At 35.5% G+C, this 26,090-nt stretch overlaps 1 protein-coding gene across 1 annotated transcript in view; it reads right to left on the reverse strand.

The window, feature by feature from the left end:
- The window catches only part of SLC9A9 (solute carrier family 9 member A9), a 528,656-nt gene that overhangs the window by 203,735 nt on the left and 298,831 nt on the right, over positions 1 to 26,090 (reverse strand). The window contains exons 10-11 of the mRNA XM_045851938.1: positions 6,468 to 6,581; positions 4,427 to 4,538 (exon numbers count right to left, since the gene is read on the reverse strand). Coding sequence (XP_045707894.1) covers positions 4,427 to 4,538; positions 6,468 to 6,581 — 226 coding nt within the window. The remainder of the gene's footprint in view (positions 1 to 4,426; positions 4,539 to 6,467; positions 6,582 to 26,090) is intronic.

The following is a 26,090-nucleotide window of genomic DNA, read 5'->3' on the forward strand; positions in this document are numbered from 1 at the left end:
TGGAGACTGGTCTGAATCAGATTTTGTGGGGCCTAAGAAACTTACACATTTTGGGGGCATTATTAAAGAAAAACAATACAAAAAATATCTTTTACAAAAACTCTCTATACCACAGTACACACTGCTAGGGCCCCGAGGTCCTCTCAGGATCCTGGAAGAAGCCTGCTTAAACAAGGGAGGCTGAAACTTAAGCTTTGTTAACGTTACAAATGAATCTTCTGCTGTGAAGGAATGGCGAGCTCTTCTGCCCAGTGCCAAAGGATGCACATTTGGTGAGAGCAAAGAAATGGAAAAGGGATTATCAAATGGTAGGACTAATTAACTAAGACAGAAAGTTCCGGTTCTTCTCTGACTGGCCTTTGAACCACCTGTGGTACACCATCCTAAGAATGGAGCATGGGCTGAAGCTAAGTTCTCTCTGTTAGGCACAAGCCTATTGAGGCAAAGGCCCCCGTCTTTGTCTTTGTTCACCAAATGCCTACTCAAGACGTGGTGTCAACGAAGGTCTGCTGAACAAGTAGCTGGATGACTGTGAATGAATAAGTGTGTAAATAAATTCACACTGTCATTTCAGATGGAGCGTCATTGTTTAACTTCTCCAAAGGACTGTGAAAGTGTTTGGGGCTTTGTACAGGAAGGTTCCATCTAAATTTATTAGTGAAGCATGGACATCTAGATTCCACCACAGGACTTCTAAAGTCACCCTTCTAATTGGATAATCAAGACCACTCCAAGCATAATTAAGAATATTAGACTATATCATAAAACACACATTCTTTAAGAGTCGGGCTTTTTCTTTTAGTTTCAGCAGGGGTTGTTCTCACACACCCAAAACACACTAGATGGTGTGTTATTTGATTTGCTTCTTTACCTCCTCCTCTAGTTTGGTTACCTTAAGTTGACCTTTTACCTTCTTTATATCCTGGCAAATACATTTAAAACTCTAGGTCTTAAATGAGGTATAGCATATCAGAGTTCATGGCAAAAATCAAAGCTGTGTCTGGAGCATTCTCCTTTGAGGAAATGCATTGCCCTGCATGTGCTGAACTCTCACTTATACTTCCTACATTCTGGTGGGGGTCAGCGAGTGCAGTGTAGAACCAGAATCAATGGCTAGAGAGGATGTTGCCCATGTGTTGGCTTGTTTTGAATTAGATGGGGGTTAGGTTTGCATGAGGAATATGTTAGGCATGCTGGGATTGGCCTGGGTTAGGAAGGACATGGTTTTGATTTAACTTTTGTTCTCATGACCTTGAGGGTAAATCTAAAGTGGTGTCGAGTAGATGAGAGGCTCTTAATTCAAAGCCAAGAAACTTTGGTTCAAGTCTCAATTTCATCTCTAATTGGTCTTGAGATTGTCAGCAAGATACCCAATATTCTCCCCTGCCTCCTTAATCTGCAAAAAAGACCAATATGCCTCTACTATTTTGCCTTGGCTATAAGTCTCAAACATTGCTCACCTTTCTGAGAAAGGTCTCAGAAAGGTATAGAGTGACTTGTGAGGTGAACATCTGATTCCATTACATAACCATATAACATCTTCACATTTTAAAGCTAAAAAGGACAACAGTTTTTAGTAGAAAATTCAATGTTCTTTCCATAATATAAGGAAATATCATCAATATTATTAACTTATAATAGAAACAGCACTAGAAATATGAAGTAACCCAATCTCTTTGTTGTTCAGAAGCATTTCAAAGTGAAAGGTAGGTGTATAAAACAACAAACGAGTCAAATGTATAAACACAGCTCATTTTGGGCTGAGAGGACACTGGCCCTTGAGGTTAAACTGCTAAACCACTAACAATAAGTGACCCAATGAATGGCAGAAGACACAGATGTTCAATGTGGAAGACAAAGGGTATCATTCTCTGGACATTATAGACATATGCATATAGGTGTCTTGAAATACGGGCATGATGTTTTGTTTTGTTTTGTTTTTTAAGACAGAAGTAGCTGGTTGGCATTCCAATAAATTAAACCAAGAATGTCGATCCCACTAATGGGATGGCTATCCTTTTCTTTCCAGAGGGTGGAGATGCTTCAGAACAGGGCCAGATAGTAAATATTTTAGGTTTTGTGGACCATGTGGTTTCTGGTGCAACAACTCAACACTGACTTTGTAGTGTAAAAACAACTACAAACACTTGTTTTAAAAAACGGGTCCAGCTCTGTTTCAACTTTACTTACAAAATCAGCATAGACTAGAATCAGCATAGCCATAGTTTGCTGACTCCTGCTTTAGAAAGATACCACCAAATTCTGGGCTTCCTCACATCCCCTGGTTCTACACACTGTATTGCTGGCCTCAGTTTTTAGTGCAGTGCCCCACTTCTGTGGCTAAACAAACATAGATGCCAAACCCTAGAGAAACAATCAAGCCAGGTAGCCATTTGGGCAGACATTTCATGTCCCAATATAGCTATCTAAAACCTTACTTTCATCAAAATATTTTTTGTAAAATAAAGTATTGTTTAAAATACTATATATAACTTTTAAAAATAAGCCAATATTCTCCAGAACACAGCTACTTACTGATGTTTTGATGAGAAAGAAGGAAAAATACTGTATTTTGCCATGTATAATGTGCACTTTTTGCCCAAATTTTTGAGGGAAAATAAGGATGTGTATTATACATGGAAGAGCATTATATGCAACAAAATAAGGTACTTCCCAATTCCTAGAAATGCTTTGCAAAAAATGCAACTCAGTGCTGACTTCCTATTAAGTGACCATATTTGCCTTTTGATTTCCTGTAATATAAGTCATTGTTCATTGTTCATTATAAGTCAAAGTTCATTGTTGCTCTAAGTGAAATGTCACCTCTCAGTCCAGCTTATCTTCTTTATGATTCTCTCTTGCACTCTAGCATGTCTGTAAATGTAGGTGAGCACTGTCAGGTGCCTATAGAAGGTAATTTAGAGAAAACCCGTCACCTAAGGATATGCTTATTGATTTTAGAAAGAGAGGAAGATGGAGAGAGAAGGATAGAGGGAGAGAGAGAGAGAAAGGGTTGGAGAGAGAGAGAAGGGGGAGAGGTGAAAGGGGGAAGAGAAAGAGAGAAACATCAACAAGAGAAACATCAATCCGTTGCCTCATGTACACACCACAACCGGGGATTGAACCAGCAACCTTTCAGTGCATGGGGCGATGCTCCAACTGACTGAGCAACCCTGCCAAGGCAGTAATTTTTAACTCTGGATCTCCATTTGCCTGTACTTTATTAAATAACTCATTTTCAATCTGGGAGCTGCTACCCTTTACTGTGTGGAACAGGCTAGAATAAAACTAAAAGTGAAACAAGCCTTTTATTCCTAGTACTACTTCTAAAAATGTAGGTTTTTTGAAACACTTTGTTGTGTTTAAAGTGGTGTCCCACAGACCTGAGCTTAGGGATGCTTTTGTCCTTGGTTAAGTTACTTAACCTCTTTGAGGTCCTGAACTTCAGTTCCTCCATCTAAAAAATGGGTTAATATCTACTTTATAGGATTGATCTATAGTGAGTAGCAAAAAGCAAATATTCAATCAATGATAGTTTCAGAAACTTTGTCCACATCCTCCTGGATACCTGAAATTTTATTTGCTCTATTCTGAGAGAAGTTATTGTTTGTTTTACTCTTGCATGTTTTCCAATGAACTGCCTGTGAGTGTAATGTGGGTGCATATGCACCTAGAAGGCATGTAAGGGGAAAGGTTTCCAAACAGGAAAGACTAATGGTAGGAAAACTGATTGAATAAAAAGAAACCACAATCCCCAGAGTAGTTCAGGGTCAGTGAATACATTTGGTATATTTTCTTTTGGAAAAGGGAGCCTCCAGGTATGGTTGGAGCAAGCAGCACATAAGCTTCTTGAGAGCAGAATTTGTCAGTTTATCCACCAGTGCCTGGAACAGCTCTTGCCACTGGGTGCATGTGCAATTAATACCTGTTTTCTCAACGAATAACTGAGCATAGTTAGATATGATTCGCTTTTGTATGAACCATGAGAAGTTCCTGGAGCTTGGCATAGGGAAGAGACAGGGATTCTAGGGAGAAAGAACCTTAACATTGAACAAGGATGGCATCATTTACAGACAAATTACTCACCTTCAAGTAAACAATTTACAAAATGATCATGCAAATTCCGCAATATAAAAATTGCTCTGAAATAGGTCAGGAAAAAGTCTGATACCTATTCTTGGCCAATTGCTGGCAGATGCTGTATCTTGAAGCTGTCTCAACAAGATTTCCTTTCCTTTCCTTTTTTTTTTCTAGAGAGAAAAATCCCACTGTTGCTCAGAACTTATTGAGTATCAGCATGGTACTGGGTACAATGAGGCAGATAGGAGTTATGCTTCCCCAGAAGGTCTTTATGTCTCCTCATAGTTTTCCATATAATGAAGGAGTGAGAGAACAGTAGCAATGATGTCAAATATAGCTCACATACCTGAAAACATCATCATGTGCTGGAAGTTCCAGGGGACCTTGTGCTTTCGGCCCAGATTCAGGAGGAAGGAGAGGGGATATATGTTGCAGGCTCTGGCAACAAAAATTGCTAGCTGTGGATAAGTACAGTGACACATTGAGGAAAACATGCACTGAATGTGTGAGCCCTGGACCTTTACATTTTATGTTCTTCGCTTTCTTTATATTATGAACCAGAAAACAGGGATAAACATGCATACATGCATGTGCAACTTGCTTCCAAAATTCATCTTTCAATGCAAATTCCTTTCCAGAAATAATAGAGAACTCTGCATTTCTTTGAATATATATTTGGCTTACAATTGTTAACACAACACCATTTCAATCACTGCACATTTTCTCATCACATTTCCTTTGCTGATAACTAACTCAATGTCCAATTCTGCTGCAAAATGGGAGGCAGAGAGCATGCAGAGGCTGTGGCATTATCTTCTCAAGCACTGCTTTAGAAAGGATAAATGCACTTTGGCTCCTGATTACCATCTCACATCAGTTTATACTCCCTGTGTCTAGCAAGCTTCATTTATTTTATTTTACTTTTTTTCGTGAATTTAATTTTGGAGGAATTGCCTATCTAAGTGTATAATACAACTAATGCTTTAAGAGACATTTTACTAAATCCGAACTTTAAAGGTTACAATTTATGAAAATATTGGTGGTAGTCATTGCTCTCCTTTTGTAGTCTTGGACTCCTTCCCTGGTAGTCTACCTCAGCGATTTTCAACCAATTGGCTGCCAGAAATTTTAAAACATGCAATACCTGACTGCTAAGTAAGGGACACTGACCTCTTTTCCCTTAGATTGTCAAATAAAAAAAAAATGACAACAGCCAACACAACGATAGTTGTCTGGTATGCAGGATTCAAAATGATACCTATATTTTTGTCAGATCAGCAGAAAATATTCATATAGGCCTTTTGGTGTGCTGCAGAATTTTAGTAATTAATTTATGTGAGCCATGAAATGAAAAATGTTGAATATCACTAATCTACCTATTTTCATTTGCCCTAAGATCAGGTAGAGTTATTTCAGAAGAAGAGCTTCCTCCTAAAATCCGAGTTTTGAATGAAATTTGAGGGTTCGGTGGAGTACTCAGTGAAGAGAAAACAGGAGGTGAGTGCAGGGAGGTGCTTGGTTAGAACAGGGCTTTGACAAAGGGATCAACTCTCCTGGCTGTAAGGGCATCTGTCTGCAATCTGAGGAGGCATTTGTCCATTTCCAAGTGGCAAGGAGGATAGCAGCTGCTGACCGTCCTTGGGAACATCCCTAGGGCCTCGATATCCTTTTGTTCAGATATGCATTCCTAGTGGGAATGCCTATACCCCAGGTTTAGAGCTACAAAAGTCATCTGCATTCAAAGTGAGGTCTAGATGTTTTGTTATTTTGTTCTTAGGAAAGGATTATCTTATTAAAATAAACTTGTATGTGTACAATAATTGAGATATTGAAAGCACATCCATCATGCCAATTTCATTTGGTCTTTACTCTGTATACTCTATTTTCAAAGTCCTTATTGGAAAGAAGATTTTACCACCTTGTAATAAAAACATTTCTAAAGCTTCATAATCCTGGCTGTCTTCTGATCATGCTAATGCAGATTACTATATTTCTCTACAAAGAATGGGTTGACATTTTTATGTAAATGATTCATCATTTTAAACATGTTTTGAATATTTTAAAAAGCCACTCTCCTTTAATTCTCTCCTTTTATTTCCCTCAGTATTTTCCAAAGTTCTTGCACTGAACCATAAGTATTTATTGAGGTTCCGAATTTCTTAGGATGCTTTTCTCCCCTAACTAGAAATTACTTAGGATGCTTTTCTCCCCTAACTAGAAATTACTTATCTGCCTTAAATTTTGCCCCTAACGAGAAATTACTTATCTGCTTTAAATTTCACCCTGTAGTAAACCTAAGGAATTACTTTAATAATTTAACAGAATAATCAGTAAAAGTAAGTACTTTGTTCTCTTTCATCACCCCATGTTCATATTTCAAAGGATACGAAGGCTCCAAGTATGAAAAGAGCATTAAAGATGTGATTCTGGAATGTGAACAGCGCTAGGCCCATATAACAGAAGATGACGTTCTCAGCCAAGAAGTTCATAAATTCAAACAACTGAAAACAAAACAGAAACCAAAATCATTAATTATGACTCAGGTCTGAATCCACTTAACAACCTGTAACATGTTTGGTGACTGAATGGTTCTCTGTCTAGGAAGGAATTCCTTTGGCCTTGTACTTAGCTTTTGCAGGCTAGCTGACTCTCCTGTGGCTCTCTACCCAGTGACAGATGCCACAGCCATGTGTGAACTTCCCATTCTCCTTTCCAACTGCAAGGCTGCCAGAGACACCCCTGGGTTATCTTAACCAGCATGGATCCTCCATGGAACAATTCCTACTGGGATGACAGGATATTCTGTTGTAGAAACTGAAACTACAAGATTGCTTAAGGTGCACTGTAGTCAACAATAATGATGTTTAGATCCTTCTGCATATCACCTAGTAGGCACACTTGAGTTTCTAGAATCTGGAAAAAAAACCCTTCAGCTAAATACTCTCCTTGGTCAGGCAGGAAGGGCAAACTTGGAAACTTGGAATAAGAATGAATGCCAATTGTAGTTTAACATTAGAATGATCAGTAAGTATATTTTAAACTTCAGACAATGAGACTCATTAAGTTGACTGATGTAGTGATATCCATTAAATGCCTACAATTTCTAGCTGGTTAAAAAAAAGGTGATTAATCCCAGGGATCAGTTTAAACAGCAAGAACACAATAGATATGTCAAATTCAGTCAGAGGCATGGGGTAATGACATCTATGCTGACAAATGCTCCCTAGAATTATTTTTAGATCATTAACTAAACAATTTAAGTTCAACATGAAAAATGTTCTCCCACTTTCAGATTAGAAGCAAAAAGGATATGTGTCCAGGACCTACAACATAGGTAGATTTGGAAAAGATTTTAGTTTATATTCCAGACTTTTCATCTGAAAGTTCCTAAAACTTCATTCTCAGAACTAAACGTCTCTGGAAGCATTTCTCTTGGCTTTCTAAGAACTCATTTTATTTTCATGTAATGTGTTTAAGTGCTACAAATAAAGCCCAATACTTGTTTACTGACAGTTGACAGAAAGAAAAACAGAACTTGTCAGAAACATTATCTAAAACCAATAATAGAAAGAGTGGATTAAAGCAGACACAGCTCCTTTGGCGCAAGGTAGGATTTCTGCAAAGGCAGCAATCATCAGTTATTCTGAGCGCTTATTTCATATTCTAGGAAAGCTCATCTAAACAAACTCTCTCACCCAAATAACCGCAGAAAACTTGAGAACATGGTGGGGAAGATATAGAGGATGGGGAATACTTTTCTATGTCATGAAAGCTTTACTTTTCCCAAAGTGATTTGGCTGTATTAATCTGCTCAGTCTGCCATAACAAAATAACATAAACAGGATGGCTTAAAACACAGACATTTATTTGTCACAGCTCTGGAGGTTGGAAAATCTAAGATCAAGGTGCAGGCAGATCTGATTCTAGTGAGAACCCTCTTTCTGGTTTGCAAACAGTAGCCTGCTTGCTGTGTCTGTACATGGTGGAGAGAGAGACCATCTCTCTCATGTCTCTTCCTACAAGGGCATTAGTTCCATCAATGGGAGCTCCATTCTCTTGGCCTAATCACCTCCCAAAAGTCCCACCTCCCAATACCATCACTTTGGGGGTTAGGACTTCAACTTCTGAATTGGTGGGTAGGTTACAAACATTCAGTTCATTAGAGCTATCCAGTTTTTCATATTTGTAAATGAACGTCAAGGTTAAATTCATAGGGCCCCTTCCCCTGTGTATTTTAGTCTAGATGGGGCATTATTTCCAACTATGATCCATTCAACTCTTCTTGGTGGCCATTCTCTGATTTCCCTTTGAGGTTAATCTTCTTCCCCACTCTCAGCCCCCAGATTGATGCATCTATAGCTCAGATGTGAAATATGTGATTTGGGACTAAACAACTCAAACCAAAGCATTTCTCCAGCCAGCATGCTTGATTCAGAATGGCTGTGATGCACTGTGAGCCAAAGAAATACAGTGAGGCCTTTGCAGGAGTGTTGGGACAAAGACTCCCACCTTTTCACTGTATGACAATTCAGTCAAATGCAGGCTAAGGGAGCTGCTGCTAGCCATCCTGATCCCCAGAAACAACCATCTGAGAGAGAAGTCCTATCCTGACGATACCATTTAATACTCCATGTTCAACCTCTCCCAAAGCAAAATCTACCCTTGGAGTTTTTAATTAAAGAGACCAAGGAATCACTTTTTGATTTGAATTGTGGCTTCCATCACTTAAAATGCTACAAACTCCTTTATAGCTGTTCACCAGTTTAACAAAAGAAAACACTTCTCTAACTCAACAGAGATAATAAACAAAAGGGTATGTAGTCAACTTTTTGACCATTTTTCAGTCAGTAGCAAAATCTGTTATCCCTACCCAGTACCACCACTTAATTTTAATCTATTTCTCACCTTAAAAATGGAAATAAGTATATGAAAAAAATCAGGGTTTTTTTTTCCTGTTGGTTTTTTAGATGTGATGAGAATTTGTCCTATACATTTTACATTGCAACTCATGATATTAAACATTTGTTTCAGATATTTTCTTCCTTCGGATAAGTCAGGATTTTAATTCTATTTAGCCACTTAATTTATTGACATCTGAACTGACCAAAATTGCAAGCAACGGCTTACATATACACACATTGTATAAAACTTTGATTTTCCATTTAGGTCTGCTTCTGGACCAGCTCTTTGTTTCAATGATCTAGTCCTGTACCAATACCACTATTTTTAATGAATGTAGATCCGTAATACATGGTAACATTTCATAGATATATATTGTTCGCATACTCTACCTTCTTCAGAATTTTCCTGGTTATTTTTGCCTTTCTAAAAACTGTTTTTACTGATGCTTAATTACTCAGAAAAGAGTTTCACTCATATGTTTATAGTTTAGGATTTAAAGAGAGAATATTACTAGCACCCAGGAGTTACTCTTGTTCCTCATCTTACCTATACCTCCACACCCATTGCAATTATGTCCTGTTAGCCCTTCATCATCACAAGTTAGCTTTCCTTGTTTATCAGTTTTTTAATGAATGGAATCAGACAGTGTGTACTATTTCATATTTGTCATCTTTTGCTCAGCACTGTTTGTGAGATTATTCATTTTGTATGTAGAAGTAGCTTATTTTTTCATTATATGAATATATCATAATTTATTTATTCTACTAATGGTAGTCATTTGGGTTGTTTGCAGTTTAGGGCTATGATGAATTTTGCTGCTGTGAATACATGTTTGCATTTCCACTGAATTGCTGGAACATGGTGCCCAACAGTTTTCTAAAGTGATAGCACTGATTTGCACTCTTGTCAGCAGTTTTGGTTGATTCACATTTTTGCCTACACTGGTTTGGAGGGCTGTTCTTCAAATACACACTATTGCCTCTTGACATTGCCATTTGAATTTAGGAATAGGTCTGTCCATTTGCACAAAAATCAACCACTTACATTTTAATTGGAATTACATTAAATGTATAGATGAATTTGGATAGAGTGCACATCTTTACAGTTACTAAAATTTTGAATCCATGAATCTCATATGTTCTTATAACTATTTTTATTTTCTTTAATTTCTGTCCATAATTTCCATGTACACATTGTGCATATCTTCTGTTAGATTTATTCTTAGATATTTGATGTTTTTGGTTGCTATTATAAATGGCACTCTTTTCAAAGTTTCTTTTCTAGTTTTTTGTTGATGGATACACATATACAATTAATTTCTTATTGAGCTTGTATTCAGGGCCTTACTAAATTCACTTAATAATTCTTATAATTCATAATCATGTTGTTTACAAATAAAGATAGGTTTGCTTTTTCCTTTCCAATCATTATTCATCTTGCATTTTTCACTTGTTAGATGGTACAGAGCAGGATATAAATTGATGGGTCTTCTTTACCTTACTCCCAGTCCCAAAGGGAAACTTTCAATATTTCTCCACTAAATTCACAGAAACTCTTTAACAGATTAATGACATTTCCTTCTATTACTTTTTAAAAATGGATTTAATCTTCTAATATTGTGTTTAGGACTTTTGTGTCTGTATGGAAAAAGACTGGTTTATAATTCTCCTTTCTTATTTAGTCTTTATCAGGTTGTATTTTAAAGTTACTGACATTTCACAAAGCAGATTCCTGTTCTTTTCCTTAAATGTTTAGAAGATTTCTGGGCTTGGAGTTCTCTTTATGGAAAAAAATTAACTACAGCTGCAATTATTCCAATAGATATAGCATTAGTCAGATTTTCTATTTATTTCTGTATTAGTCTTAGAAAGTTATGTTTGTCATTCATCTAAATTTTCATATTTACTGCATACAGTTGTTCATAAGATCTTTAATATCTTTGTATCTGTATTTATATCTCCTCCCTCCACCCCATTATTGGCAGTTTGTGTGTTTTCTTTGTGATAAATCTTATTTGGGAGTTGTCAATTTTGTGAGTGTTTCCAAGAAGCAACTTTGGCTTTGTTGATTTTTCTATGTTGTACTCTTTTTCTCTGTATTTCATTAATTTCTCTATTATCTTCATTATTTTCTGTTATCCACATACTTTAGATTAATTTGTTTTTATCTAGTATTTTGGTTTTTCAAGTCTTAAATGTTGTGGTTGCTTTGTCAATTCATTTGAACACCTGCATTTCTGTATTTTATGCAACTTTTTTGGTTGTTTCCTAAGAGAGAATTGTTCTGATGTCAGCTATCCCTCACAGCTAACTCTTGCCTATTCATTGTTCTGGGTGAATAATCATTTTTGTCAATTTCCCACCCAGATTTTTATGATATTTTATTTTGTAACACATAGAATGTGTATATCAATTTACAGAGAAAAGACCATTTTATAATATCATTTGGGGGAAGGATACATTGTTTAGAAAGATTACAGAAAAACTTGGCTAATTTGGGGAAAATAATAACCAAAACTAAAGATGAATTCTAACTCACTCCTTATACCCAAATAAGTTCCAGAAAAATAAAGAGTGGAGATTGAAAAACAAAACCTAAAATGAAAAGAGAACCAACTATATGGGAAAACATATTTGCCAATGATACCTCAGACAAGAATTTGATCTCCAAAATACACAAAGAACTCACACAACTCCTCTCCAGGAAGACAAAAAACTCAATTACAAAATGGGCAACAGTCTTGAACAGACACTTCTCCAAGGAGGACATACAGAGGGTCAAGACACATATATAAAGATACTCAGCATCACTAGCCATCAGAGAGATGCAAATTAAAACCACAATGAGATACCACTTCACACCAGTTAGAATGGCCATCATAAACAAATCAATAAACAAGTATTGGAGAGGGTACACTGTTGGTGGGAATGAAGACTGGTGCAGCCACTGTGGAAAACAATATGGAATTTCCTCAGAAAACTAAAAATGGAACTGCCTTTTGAACCAGCAATTCCACTGCTGGGATTATATCCTAAGAGCCCTGAGAAACCAATCCAAAAGAACCTATGCACCCCAATGTTTATAGCAGCACAATTTACAATAGCTAAGTGCTGGAAGCAACCTAAGTGCCCATCAGTAAATGAGTGGATCAAAAAAAACTATGGTACATTTACATAATAGAATATTACACAGCAGGAAGAAGGATCTTCTACCCTTTTCAATAGCATGGATGGAACTGGAGAGCACTATGCTAAGTGAAATAAGCCAGGCAGTGAGGGGCAAATACCACATGATCTCACCTTTAACTGGAACATAATCAACAAAAGAAAAAAGCAAACAAAATATAACCAGGGACATTGAAATCAAGAACAATCTGACAGTAACCAGAGGGGAGGTGGGAGGGGATAATAGGGGAAGGGTTTTCAGGAACAAGTATAAAGGACACATGGACAAAACCAAGGAGGGGTGGAAGCAAGGGAAGGAGGTGGGGATGGCTGGGGTGGGAGGGGAGTTGTGGGGGGTAAATATAGACAACTGTAATTAAACAACAATAAAATAACTTTTTAAATGCCATAATTTTGTATATATATATTTCAATCAGGAAATTTTATGAGTTGTTTGTGTTAGCAAAAGCCTAGAAACAGATACTCATAATAAATAAATAAATATGATATGATTATATAATAGCATACAGAATTGTATATATATTGTTATAGAAGGAAATCTAAGATCAATTGTAAAATAACAAAATTTTAAGTTAAAGAAATAATGGATATATTTGTGTATGCATGAATCTATTAAGTGTATTAATATATACAGATAAATTTCACTTTACTTTATAGATGTTTGCCTACTATTATTTATTTATTATATACTTTATAACCAGAGACATTGAAATCAGGAACAATCTGACAGTAACCAGAGGGGTGGTAGGAGGGGATAATGGAGGAAAGGGGGGAAGGTATTATTATTACTTCTTTTTACCATAAACCTGTGTTACTTTCATAATTAAAAATACTAGATTAAATCATAAGAACAATTTTAGAATAAAAATTATTCCAAATGATTTCTTCCTTTGGTCTTGTTCAGGCAGCAATTCTTCGTATTTTCATTTTCAGTAATTTATCAACCATTCTTACCTATTTTTAATCTTTTTCTTATTTTCTTTAAAAATTGCCTTTGAGTACATAAAAAGACAAAGAGCAACAAGAGAAGCACTTATCTTCTGTGGAATATTTTTTCAGAGTTTCACAACTTATAGATGAATAGACAACTTACATAATGTTACATGAATCTGGCCATATTTTTATATAACTTACTTTATTAACTCAGTATTATTGTAAGTCTCTTTCCATGGTAAGAAATTTGAATAGACTAAACAATATTTAATGTCCACATGGTACCCCCTTGTATTTTCCTACCAAATTTTATTTCACTGGGCCCATTATTGTACATTCGGTTGTTTCCACATTTCCCCCTTATAAACAATGCTGCACTGAGCACCTTTGTACAAATCTCTCCCCCAGCTGAGTGATTACTCCTTAGGAAAAATTCCTACACATGGGTTACTTCTGTTAGTATATACATTAAATTTTCTTTTTCAGCACACTACCAGACTGCCTTTCAGAAAGAATATAGCAATTTGCATCTGTAATAACAGTGCAGAGGGTGCCCTTTTCCCCATACTCTTGTCAGAATTTGTTTTTGTCAACTCCTAAACAATCTGATAGACTCACTTATTTTAAGTTGTACGTGGCTGTTAGCATTTTTAGAAGGTTCCCTTCATAATAATGCATGAGCACTAATTAGCGCTCTTTTGTCTCTTTATATCATGTAATGCTGCTCATCTAAATAAACAGACTTCATACTAATTTCCTTCTCAGGGCACTTAATGAAGCATGTGGCAAATTCAATTTAGTTTTACACACAAAAATCTCTTGAAGACATGTTTCTAAAAGGAGAATATTTAATATGTTCATGTTGATAGAAGTAACCAATTTGACCTTTAGGACTTCATTGCCCAAGTAGGGCTTGGAGTAGTCAATTACTTTAGGGGTAGATTTATTGGTCAATTTTAGAATGAATTCAAAAACAAAAAAATATCTCTACCCCTAAACCAATCATCATCATCATCATCATCATCACCATCACCATCAAAATAACAATGTCAAGCTAGTTCACTAGTATTCAATATGAATACAGTAACCTCAAATCTACTTCCTCCTCATTCTGCATCAATGAATAATGACTTGATTCAATGTTTCATTTATCCAGTACTGTAAAAAACATTTGTTTTCTTTCCATCACTTTACAGTTTGGAGACAACCCAGGTTAAAAGTAATTTTTGCTTAGCAAAGCTTTTCCTTAGTAGGGGGAAAAGCAAGGTAATAGTGCAAACAAGACTAGGGAAATATTTAAACTGCATAAGAGGGTAATCTGTGTTTAAAACCTCTGAAAGTTCATAGGAAACATTCATATATTAAACATTTTACCTGGTCTTATTAGATGCTACGTTTTTTAGTCTGAGTTATTTGCCAGCTATTTTGTAAAATATGTTTATCACTAATTTTGATTGACTTCTATTAGTAAAAGAATAAAACTTTACCATATTACTATGGTTTATATAGGGAAATATTACAACAGTTCATTATACCTCACTTACCTAATACTAATTAAATTCACATGAATTCCCCAACATGACTTTTATTTGAATTAGTACAGTCTGACAAAATCCATGACTTTCATCTACTTGTTTAAGTAATGAACTGAGATTCATTTTAGCTGGAATGTTAAAGAGCCGACACAACTGTAATACAAATAAAAGGAAAAGAAGAACTAAAACATGTTCTTTTATTTTCTCCATAATTTTGTCTCATAATGTTTTGTTTGTTTATAAATTTTATCTTTATTCCTAAGTAGGTGTTCTTTTTTAAAAAAGATTTTATTTATTTATTTTTAGAGAGGGAAGGGAGGGAGAAAGAGAGAGAGAGAAACATCAATGTGCGGTTGTTGGGGGTCATGGCCTGCAACCCATGCACGTACCCTGACTGGGAATTGAACCTGCGACACTTTGGTTCGCAGCCCATGCTCAATCCACTGAGCTATGCCAGCCAGGCCTAAGTAGGTGTTCTTTAGAGACTATCTCAGGTTTCATTTTTAATACAGTATTGAGTTTATTTATAACTATTTTGAACAAACTGGAGTACAAGTGATTAGTTTAATTCCTATATCAGGGAATTTGAAAACAAATATCACAATATATTTGATTGAAATGATAAACTTTTGCTCCTGAGAGTCTAACATTTGCTTAGTCCCAAGTCCTGAGGAAATTTGCTGAAGGTGAACTCAGTAATTTCCACAGGCTCTAGAAGTAGCACAGGAGATGAGTTGTTACCCAAGACCTGTGGCCTTTACCACTAAGACAAAGGTGATCTAAAGGCTTTCTTTTCCGTCAAGATCACGGTTCCCAGCACGCAGCCTCCCTGCAAAAGCTGAAGACTTATATTACATGTGAATATCAGTGCAATCCTTGGAGATCTTTCTAGATTTAGGACACTAATAATAAGAGTATTACTACTTCTAAAATAGTAATACTATGGGGTTTTTATTTATGACAGGTTGTGATAGGAAATACGTTAAAGGATTTTACTTTTAAAATATATAAAACTATAAATAAGAGTTTATATCTATCTCTATCTCTATTTCTATTCAATATATCTATGACCTAAAATAAGATTATGCAGTTTGGGAGTTCTGTCCCTGCCCCACTGCAGGTGGTGGGCTCCAGGTTCAAGATCCAATTCTTGAAGTTGAAGGTGTAAAGGCCCTGAAGGGGAGGACATGTACCATATAAGTGTTCAGAGAGCTGCTTCTTTGTCATATGTTTCCTTGCTTGAGAATTCTTTGGCCCCATGCACTCCTGGCTGCGACCCAACCTTTTCCTACCCCTGCATGTCACTGTCTCCTTTTAAACTTGACTTAAAATCATGAGAATTTCAAAAGCATAGACTATAAAAGTACAACAAAACATATTTTAGGAAGATGAATTGGCATCATTAAGTAAGTACAGCTAATATGGGATATAAATATAGTTACAGCTACAAGGAATTTAGCTTCATTAAACTGAATAAATACTGTAGCCAGATTTTCTTGAAATCCTTGAGCATATAACTTAAAGGAAAAGTTATTTTCTATGATTTTGCTAAACTACTTTGGCCAGTAGACACTGATAATAGTGTTCTTATTCCTGGAAGTTTCCCAGTTTTGAATCTTTGTGGGGTTTTTTTTTTTGGTGGGGGGAGGAGATATTAAAGTAAAAGGTCAGTTTAAGGTTTTGTAAGGTTGCATTTAAGTTAATATGCTATTGAATTAAGACTAGCTTCTCAGGTCTTTATCTTTACAGAGTATTAATGATCATGATATTGATCAGAAATATTGGTCCCCACATAAGGTTGGCCTTAGATCTATTTTGATGAATTGAAACATACATATACACCCCACATAATATAAGAAAGCAAGATTTCAAGGGTAGAGTCACCTTGTAATGTCTATAGTCCAGACATAGAGCCAATGCTTTTGTGTTTCCACACTCTTCCATACAAGGGGCTGCCCGGCTTGTAACTGAATGCTACTAAAGACAGAAATCTCACTACTTCTACTACTTACAAGGAAGCAAATGGGATTTTTGGACATTTATAACTGTTAGAAAATCTTTCCCTATACTGACCTGAAATTTGGTTCTCTATCACTTTTAACCACTTGTCCTACTTCTACTTCTTAGATTATAGAAAATAAGCCATACAGGATATGATTTTATTTCACACTACTCTGCTATAATAGCAAAAAGAAAATTTCTATGAAAATAGTTGCAGTATAAGGCAAGTCTACACTTTCAGCAGCAGCTGCCACAGTTCAGTCTTGCTAGTCCCAAAAGTGAACAATTTTCTAGGCATTTGTGGTTGGCACATGGGGCTTGAATCTAGATTTTTTTGCATGTCAGATGAGGATGAGAACAGTGCTAGCCTCATAGGGATGCCTTACTGAGCACCTAAAATCATCCACAAAATACTCTAACCTTTGGCTAAATTCTATCCTGGGCCCTAATTAAATTTTCTTCAGAACATTAGTCACTTCTCACGTTACGCTATATTTGTATATTTCATCTGCTCCCCACGAGAACACAAAGTCTGGGGGCTATGGTAATCAGACTTATGTTTAAATAAGTGTTTTCCAGGAGGATCTTCTCAGTAAATATAAAAGTAACTGGTTCTTAGGGCAATGAAGGAGTCATGGCATGACATATAATCAGTTTCTCCGTGGTTTTGCCAATAAATACTCGCTAGGGGAAATTATCTCATTGAAACAATGTATTTTCTCTGTGGATGTTAAACCTATGGTTTAAAAAATCTCTTAAATAAACTAAAAGAAAAATTGATATTTATATCAGGTACTGGCATGGAAAATTCACACATTATCAAAATTTGTAAAGGTTCATTTTCTATTTCTTTAACCTTTTTCATTTACCTATTCTTCATCTTTATTATTCATCTTGTGTGTCTTTTTATTTTTGTAATTGGCCTAATTAAATTCCTTCTTGAGTGGGAGTATGAAGAATGGACACAAAAATGGGCAGATTTCTAATGATGTCGTTTTCTAAGTTCTCTGAGCTGAATACCAGTACCTCAGCCACCCGCCCACACATGGCTGAGGATAGACCACTTCCATCCACTGCAAGAACCATGTGCTCTTTCTACATGTAGAGCTACCACTGGCAATGTACAGAATATTGAGCCCCAAACACGATGAGCTGTATTTTGACCTCTCGATGCCACCCTACTTCCCTGATGAAAGCATTGCACACTCAAAACTTGCTTTATGATCAGCTATTTGATCATGAAATGAAATGCAGTAGAACATCAGGAAAAATGCAACATATTAGAATCAAACCAGTGTTTATTCAAAAAAGCTTTGCTTCCTGTATTTTAGAGTCAGAAGTTGAAGTACATTGTTTGAAATGACATTTGGTTGTATCGCTAACTTCAAATTTTCAAAAGATCCTTTGCTTGATGTTATGTTATTTCCAATAATGTCATTTATTTATTTCATTCATCATATTCAAATTACTTTGATAAACTTTCTAAATTAACTAATTTTAAATGCTCTAATGGTACTACAGAAATTATAACTTTTCAGAAAAATTTCTTTGACTGCCTTTACCCATCTCCTAGTTTTGAGGAAAATAAATTTGAAGACTAATTAAACTGATTTACTCTGTAATCTGATCAAATGAATCCTCTGCTCAACTTTTCATCTTGTTTTGGGGTCATCTTTTGTACAATATATAGAGGTAGATATTTTACAATTTAGAAGGCACAGAAGTTCACATGTTTTTTTTTCTTGTGTGTTTCAATATGATTTTTACTTTAATATATGTGCATAATACTCAACCTTATACTATTATATGCAAACAGTAAGGTTTAAATCTGAATAGTTTGTTCCCAGATGGCTATAGATTTAATTGATATGACTGGCAAAGAAAAGAAAAAGACACAACTAAGGGTTAAGAATCATTTTCATTATGCAGAAGTCTTTGAATTCAAGTTTTGAACCATGGTGGAGTGGATTGTGGAAAGGCTTTCAACAGAAAGGAGCTTGAAGCTTAGAGTAGAGCATTGATTCTGCTGACCATGGTGAGAAACTGGAGAGCATGAGAGTCTTAATAAATCAGAGAAATCAATGAAAGTGAAAGACAGAAATATATGACATTTGAATAATGCCTTTCAATTTGAAAATAGCTATCAAATGATTTTTATGATGGCATGGATATCAATAAATCAAAGGCTGATGAAAATTAAATTTGCTTGACTCATTCCTTTGTAATGAACATTTAAAATACAATGAATGCAGATTGTCAGTACTTACACTGAACTCCAGAAAACTCTTATTTTACACTGATTAACACTGGTGAGCTTTCTTTTTCCTTAATGTCTCTGTATTTAAACTATTGTGCAACCTTGACAAAAATAGATAGAATTTCAAAAATTATGAATTATTATAGTACAAGAATGTTTGTTACTTTGTTCACAAGGATGGCAGTTATAGTTTCACATTAAAAACCATGCAACTGTAAATCAATTCTGAATGAACATTCTAGCTTTGACTTATTTTGGTGGTTTAGAACTAATTTTATGTTTGTTCCAAACTGTTTAGGTATTTTGACATTAGCCCACAAAGTTCCCTTAGAAAGTTCTCTTGTACTATATTTTTATTTTTGATAATGTTCAAAAAGAGTTTATATGCAATGTAAATCATATACATATATAGAGGGAAAGACTCCATTACACATAGTCACCAGAAGAGCTTAATTATTCTCCACTCTCTAGATGAATCCTGCATTCCTTTTGTAAAGCACAGTGCCTTAAGACAGTGCTCTCAATGCTAGTGGCTACTGAGTTATTCTCCAGGGTGCTCAAGTCAAAGTATTCCATTTGATTCCTTGTATTTCCATTTGATTCTTAAAAAAAAAACATTGCCTCTATCACTTCTGCTTCTACCACAGGAATTTTAAGCTTAATAGTACTCATCTTTACTTGTTCCAAATTCTATTCATCAATGCTCTGATTTCAATTGGTGTTTGTAACTGTGGAATTTAACTACATAGATTAATTTAGTGCAGATATGAAAGGTTTTTATTTCCCCCAACACTAAGTTAAATCTGTAGAAAAGACTTGATAAAATTTAGTTGCTTAGAAATGCTACTAAATTAGTAGTGAGCAGAACAACTGTAAAATGTTACAAAAATACGTGTTTAAATATAGAAGGATCCTTAACTTATACTGCTTTGCCAATGTATTTTAAGTCTTGGCTCTGAACTAAAGACACAGAAATAGAAACTATAAGTTCTGGTAGACATATTTTGGGTGTGTTTTGTACAAGAAAGACAACCTAGAACTCTAAAGTTAAAAAAAAACACATTGCCTCTATCAAAAGATTGGCAAATGAATATGCATTTATGTAAGTGACAATTAAATATTAGAGGTGTTTGTGTCATTGTCTAATAATTCCTTGCTTCCACTGGCTTTTCCATTAATTGACTGGTACTAATTTTGTGTTAGATAAAAGTGAATGTTCATTCCTTCTCTATTCCAACTTCTTTTTGAATTTAATGTAGAGGTGGCAAAAGTAGGCTTACAGTTGTGAGTATACAAAACACAGAGTTTATTCTTATATTATTATTTATTTATTCTTATATTAATTATTTTATTATTTATTGTTATTATTAGCCTACTTTGGCAACCTTGTATTTCCATTTGATTTTTTTCAAAACTTCTTGTACCTGTTTCATATTACTAATATTCTCCTTTATCTGTTTAAGGATATTAATCATGTCTATTTTAAATTCTTGGTCTGTCTGTTTCAATAATTTTCATTCATGTGCTCTTCATCAGTTTTAGTCTCTATTTTACAGTTGTTGTATTCATTGGGCATCTTGTTATTTTGGCCTACAAGTTCATATTTTCTTGGGGTCCATTCTGTGTGGCAATGTTCTGAGGAAAAGTGCATATATAGTTTCTGTCCAGAAGAGTCCAGCCATGTAATATGAAAACTAGAGACATTTATAGTTGAAGATACAAGAAACATTGTACATAGGACAATGACACCTCAGTCCACTTCAAGTAGGTACCTTGGGACCTCACACAGTTCTCCCAGTTGTCATCACCTGCCCCATTGTATTTTCCTGAATTTCATCAATGGTCTGAAATCTCTTCCCTTTAAAGGTGATTTCAGTTTTGGGAAAAGCCAGAAGTCACAGGGCACTAAATCTTGGCTGTTGGGGAGCTGAGTCACCTGAGAGATTTGATGTTTTGCAAAAAAATTCTGCATCAGCCATGATGTGTGACTGGGTGCCTTGTTGTGATGAAGTTACCAGTCACCAGTTGCCCATAGTTGCAGCCTTCTGAATCACCTGAATAACTTCTGGGGAGGAACGTTCAAGCTTAATGCAAAATTTGACGCAGGTTTGGTGTTCTCCTCACTCAGTCATTTTGAATGTGATGGCCACACGCACTCAATGGTGTCTACCAACCCCAATAACTAGTACAGTGAAGTCATCATTGTACACGCACACATATTCCAGGCCATTCTCCTTGGCTGCCAGGTTACATGGATGTCATGTAAACCATTCTAGTTATACTAGCAATGGTTGACTTTTTTAGGACAGACTTGTATACATTAAAGTGCCCCTTCAGTGATTTTAGGAGATGGGAAAGGATGAGCTCCAGGGTACAGAAACCCTTCAGCACCATCACATTTTTGAAGAGCCCCCAAACTGAACGGAGTTCACTGTTCTGGCAATTCCTCTGACAGGTGCTCACCCTTCAATTCTTAGAATGACGTAAAACTGGGAAAAGGCAATCTCTCTAGGTCACTTTCTATCAGTCAGGGGATTGGGAGCCATAGGAGACAGTGGAGAAGATACTCAAGGACAGGGCAACTTGTTCCCTGCCCCCAACTTTTATCAACTTCTTTACTGCCCAGATGTTACCCCATTGACACTACAATGCGTGCCCTAGGCTGTTTCCGTAAGGCAGGTGATCACCCCAAAACATTGAGCAGGGGAAAAGTTAATGCAGAAGTTAAAACCTCTAACTGAACCTCTTTTTCCACTCCTTCTTGGGCTGCTTCCAGGTGTCACAACCCTCCACACTGCTCCAAGACCACCTCGGACCTCTCTCCAGGAGTCCTTGTAGTTTTGCTACTTGCTCAGCCTTATGGTTCTCCTCAATTATGTAGCATCTACAGGTTTTATTGGAGAGGAAGGAGTCTGCAGCTCACGTTAATTTTCTGTCTTGTCAGAACTAATTTTTGTGTTATTTTTGAAGTAAAAATTGCTGATTGATGATGATAAGTGGTATTGAGGGGTTCTCCTCTGTAGGGGTTTCTGAGGTTGATTTGAGTTGAATCACAGCCCTCACCAGCAGTAGTGCAGGGGCTGCTCAAGGCAAAACTGGGCTGGGATCAGCCAGTGGCCTGTGCTCTACGCCTCTTTGTGTGTGAAGAAATCACACCTCAGATTTTTGGGGACTTACCTATTTCAGATACTTTTTCTGTTTCTCCACTATTTGTTCTATTTTTGGTTTGGGAAACAAAGTTACTCTTCCCAAAGAGATCTCATTGCTTGTACCCCTTATACTTTCAGGGGTGTCCAACCTGCAGCCCACAGGCCACATGAGGCCCAGGATGGCTATGAATGTGGCCCAACATAAAATCATACATTTACTTGAAACATTATGAGATTGTTTTTGTGATTACATATACAGTATATTTAATGAGTGGCCCAAATAGACTCTTCTTCTAGTGTGGTTCAGAAATGCCAAAAGGTTGGACACACCTGCTTTAGATGCTGAATACCCTAGAGTCTCACATTCTGGAAAAATCAAACTGAACACTTAGAAAAATGAGTAAAGCCATAAAAAGGCAATTTCTTCTACAAGATATACAAGATAAACTAATCTGTGAGCTCCAGTAGGGTGCTGATGACCATATTTGTTGTGTTTATGACTGAACACCAGCTCCCAGCAGAAAGCTTAGCTTATCATAACACTCAATAAATATCCGTTGAATGAATGAAATGAATAAAAAGAGAACTCCCAGGAATTTCTTTGTGTCAGTGTAAGTTTGTGCAATCCTCCTACATAAAAATATTTATAGGATGTAAAACCCTGAACTGAGAAATTCTACCTCTTGGAATTTATCCTAAATAAATAATGTGACAAAAATGCATAGATTTACATCAAGAAGTTCGCTCCTTAAAATAGCAAATATGAAGACAACCAAAACATGGATCAAAAGGAGAAAACTTAAATGATTTAAAAGGGGCTGTGCCTCTAAAGGTTCACTGCCATATATGAGGTTTCCTGTAGATTTTTACCAGCCTCCCTTCATACATAAAGGAAGTTATCCTTAGACTAACAAGAATTTTTATATTCAGTATGTGTGGAACTTTTTATAGGCAATGCTTTTTCTTATATTTACTGAGATTTTTTTTTCATTTGTTAAGGTGGTAAATTATACTTAAACATTCTAGTAGTACAGTATCCTTGCATTTCTGGGATAAAAGACGTTCAGACAAAATGTACTTCGGTTTTTACATGGATCAGTTTGGCTTGCTGGTATTTTGTTCATGCTCTTGCATCTATGTCCATAATTGAGACTGGCATATACTTTTCACTTTTATTACTGCCATCAACTGGTTTTGATTTCAGGAGTACTATAATAGCTTCATGAAGTGATTTAGGGGTATGTTCCTCCTCTATCTTTTCTTTTTTTCTTGAAAGGTTTGTATAAAATTGAATGATCTATTCCTTGAAAGTTAGATAGAATTCACCTATAAAATAATCTGGGCCTTGTGTTTTTTTGTGAATGGACTCTAAGTTACTGATTCACTTTCTCTAGTGCTTATATGTCTATTTGGTTCCCCTCTTCAGATAGTTTTAATAAGTAATATAGTTCTAGGAAATTTTCCACTCATTCAAGTTTTTCGATTTATTTTCATCAGTGGTGCATGACATGTTCTTATCTTTTTCACATTCACAGCACCTGTAGTTATGTTCTCCTTTTCTAACATTAAGTTTTTCTCTCCAACTTATCATGATTGTGTATTTATATTTATTTTTAATATTTTAAAATTAGAGTTTGCATTCAATATTTGTATCGATTGGTTTTGGGTATATAGAAGTTAGAAAACCATATACTTTACAAAGTGTTCTCCCAATATTTCCTGTACCCACCTGGTATCATACATAGTTACTACAATATTATTGACCATATTTTCTGTGCTGCACTTTATATCCCCATGACTATTTTGTAACCACTAGTCTATACTTCTCAGTTCCTTCATTGTTTTCACTCAGTCTTCCAACCCTCCTCTCCTCTGGCAACTATCAGTCTGTTCTCTCTATGAGTCTGTTTTAATGTTGTTTATTTATATTGTTCTTTACATTATCATGTAAGTAAAATTATATGATATTTGTTTTCTTATGACTGACTTACTTTACTTAAAAAAATATCCTCTATGTCTATCCATGCTGTTGCAAATGGTAAAATTTCATTTTTAGTGGCTAAGTAATATTCCATTGTATATATGTAGCACTACTTTTTTTATTCACTTGTCTATTGATGGGCATTTGGATTGCTTCTATTCTTGGATATTGTAAATAACACTGCAATAAATATAGGGATACATATAGTCTTTCAAATTAGTGTTTTATATTTCTTCAGATATATATCCAGAAGCAGAATTGCTGGGCCAAAAGGCATTTCCCTTATAAATTTTTTCAGGAACCTCCACACAGTTTTCCATAGTAGGTGCACCAATCCACATTCCTACCAATGGTGCACAAGGGTATCCTTTTCTCCACATCCTCATCAACACTTGTTGTTTACTGATTTATTGATGATGACCATTCTGACAGGTGTAAAATGATATCTCATTGTGGTTTTAATTTGCATTTCTCTGATGATTAGTGACATTGAGCATCTTTTCATATGTCTATTGGCCATCTGTGTGTACGCTCTTAGAGAAGTGTCTATTCAGGTCCTTTGCCCATTTTTTAAATTTAATTATTTGTTTTCTTTGGTATTGGGTTGTATGAATTCTTTAAAAATTTTGGATATTAACCTCTTATTAGATGTATCATTGGTGAATATGTTCTCCCATTCGGTGGGTTGTCTTTTCATTTTGTTGATGGTTTTCTTTGCTGTGCAAAAACTTTTTAGCTGGATTTAGTCACATTGAGTTTATTTTTTCTTTTGTTTCTCTTGTCTGAGGATATATGTCAGAAAAAAATATTCCTTAGAGAAAGGTCCAAGATTTTACTGCTTGTGTTTTCATCCAGGAGTTTTATGGTTTCAAGTATTACATTTAAGTCTTTAATCTATTTTGAGTTTATTCTTGTGTATGGTCTAAGAAGGTAGTCTAGTTTCATTTTTTTTTCGGCATGTTATCTGTCCAGTTTTCCCCAAACCATTTATTGAATAGATTATCTTTCCTTTCCTTTGTGAAGTATTAACTGACCATATAGGCATGGGTTTATTTCTGGGTTCTTTATTCTGTTCCATTGATCTATATGTCTGTTTTTTATTTCAGTAACATGCTGTTTTGATTACTATAGTCTTGTAGTATAGTTAGATATGAGGTAGTGTGGTACCTCTAAGTTTGTTCTTTCTCAAGATTGCTATGGTTATTTGGGATCTTTTATGGTTCCACATAAAGTTTTGGATTATTGGTTCTAGTTCTGTAAAGTACACCATTTGTATTTTGATAGGAACTTCATTGAATCTATAGTTGCTTTGGGTAGTATGAACATTTTAATCATGGTAATTCTTCCCATCCATAAGAGTAATATATATTCCTATTTATTTATAATTTCTTCAATTTCTTTCTTGAGTGTCTTATACTCTTCTGAGTAGCAGGTCTCTTATCTCTTTGGTTAAATTTATTCCTTGGCATTTTTTATTGTGCAATCGAGAATCTTTGTTTCCCATTCTGATAGTTCATTATTGATGTATAAAAATGCAACTGATTTCTGATATTTATTTTGTATCTGTTACTTTACTGAATCCATTTATCAGTTTTAGAAATTTTTTGGTGGCATCTTTAGGGTAATCTATATACAGTATTATGTCATCTGTAAATAATAACAGTTTTATTTCTTCCTTGCCAATCTAGATACCTTTTATTTCTTCTTGTCTGATTGTTGTGGCTAGGACTTCCCATACTACATTAAATAATTGCAGTTAAAGTGGACATTCCTGTCTTCTTCCTGATCTTAGGGGAAACACTTGTAGTTTTTCTCCATTGAGTATGATGTTAACTGTGGGTTTGTCACATATGGCCTCCATTATATTGAGATGTTTCCTCTGTTCCCACTATGCTGAGAGTCTTTATCATACATGGGTGCTGAATTTTATCAAATGCTTTTTCTGTATCTATTGACATAATCATGTGATTTTTACCCTTCATTCAGTTTATGTGATATATCACATTTATTGATTTGCAGATATTGTGCCAACCTGACAACCCAGGAATAAATCCCACCCGATCATGG

This window comes from Phyllostomus hastatus, unplaced genomic scaffold, assembly GCF_019186645.2.
Source record: "Phyllostomus hastatus isolate PE091 unplaced genomic scaffold, TTU_PhHast_1.1 phas_contig_86, whole genome shotgun sequence".
Taxonomy (NCBI): Eukaryota; Metazoa; Chordata; class Mammalia; order Chiroptera; family Phyllostomidae; genus Phyllostomus; species Phyllostomus hastatus.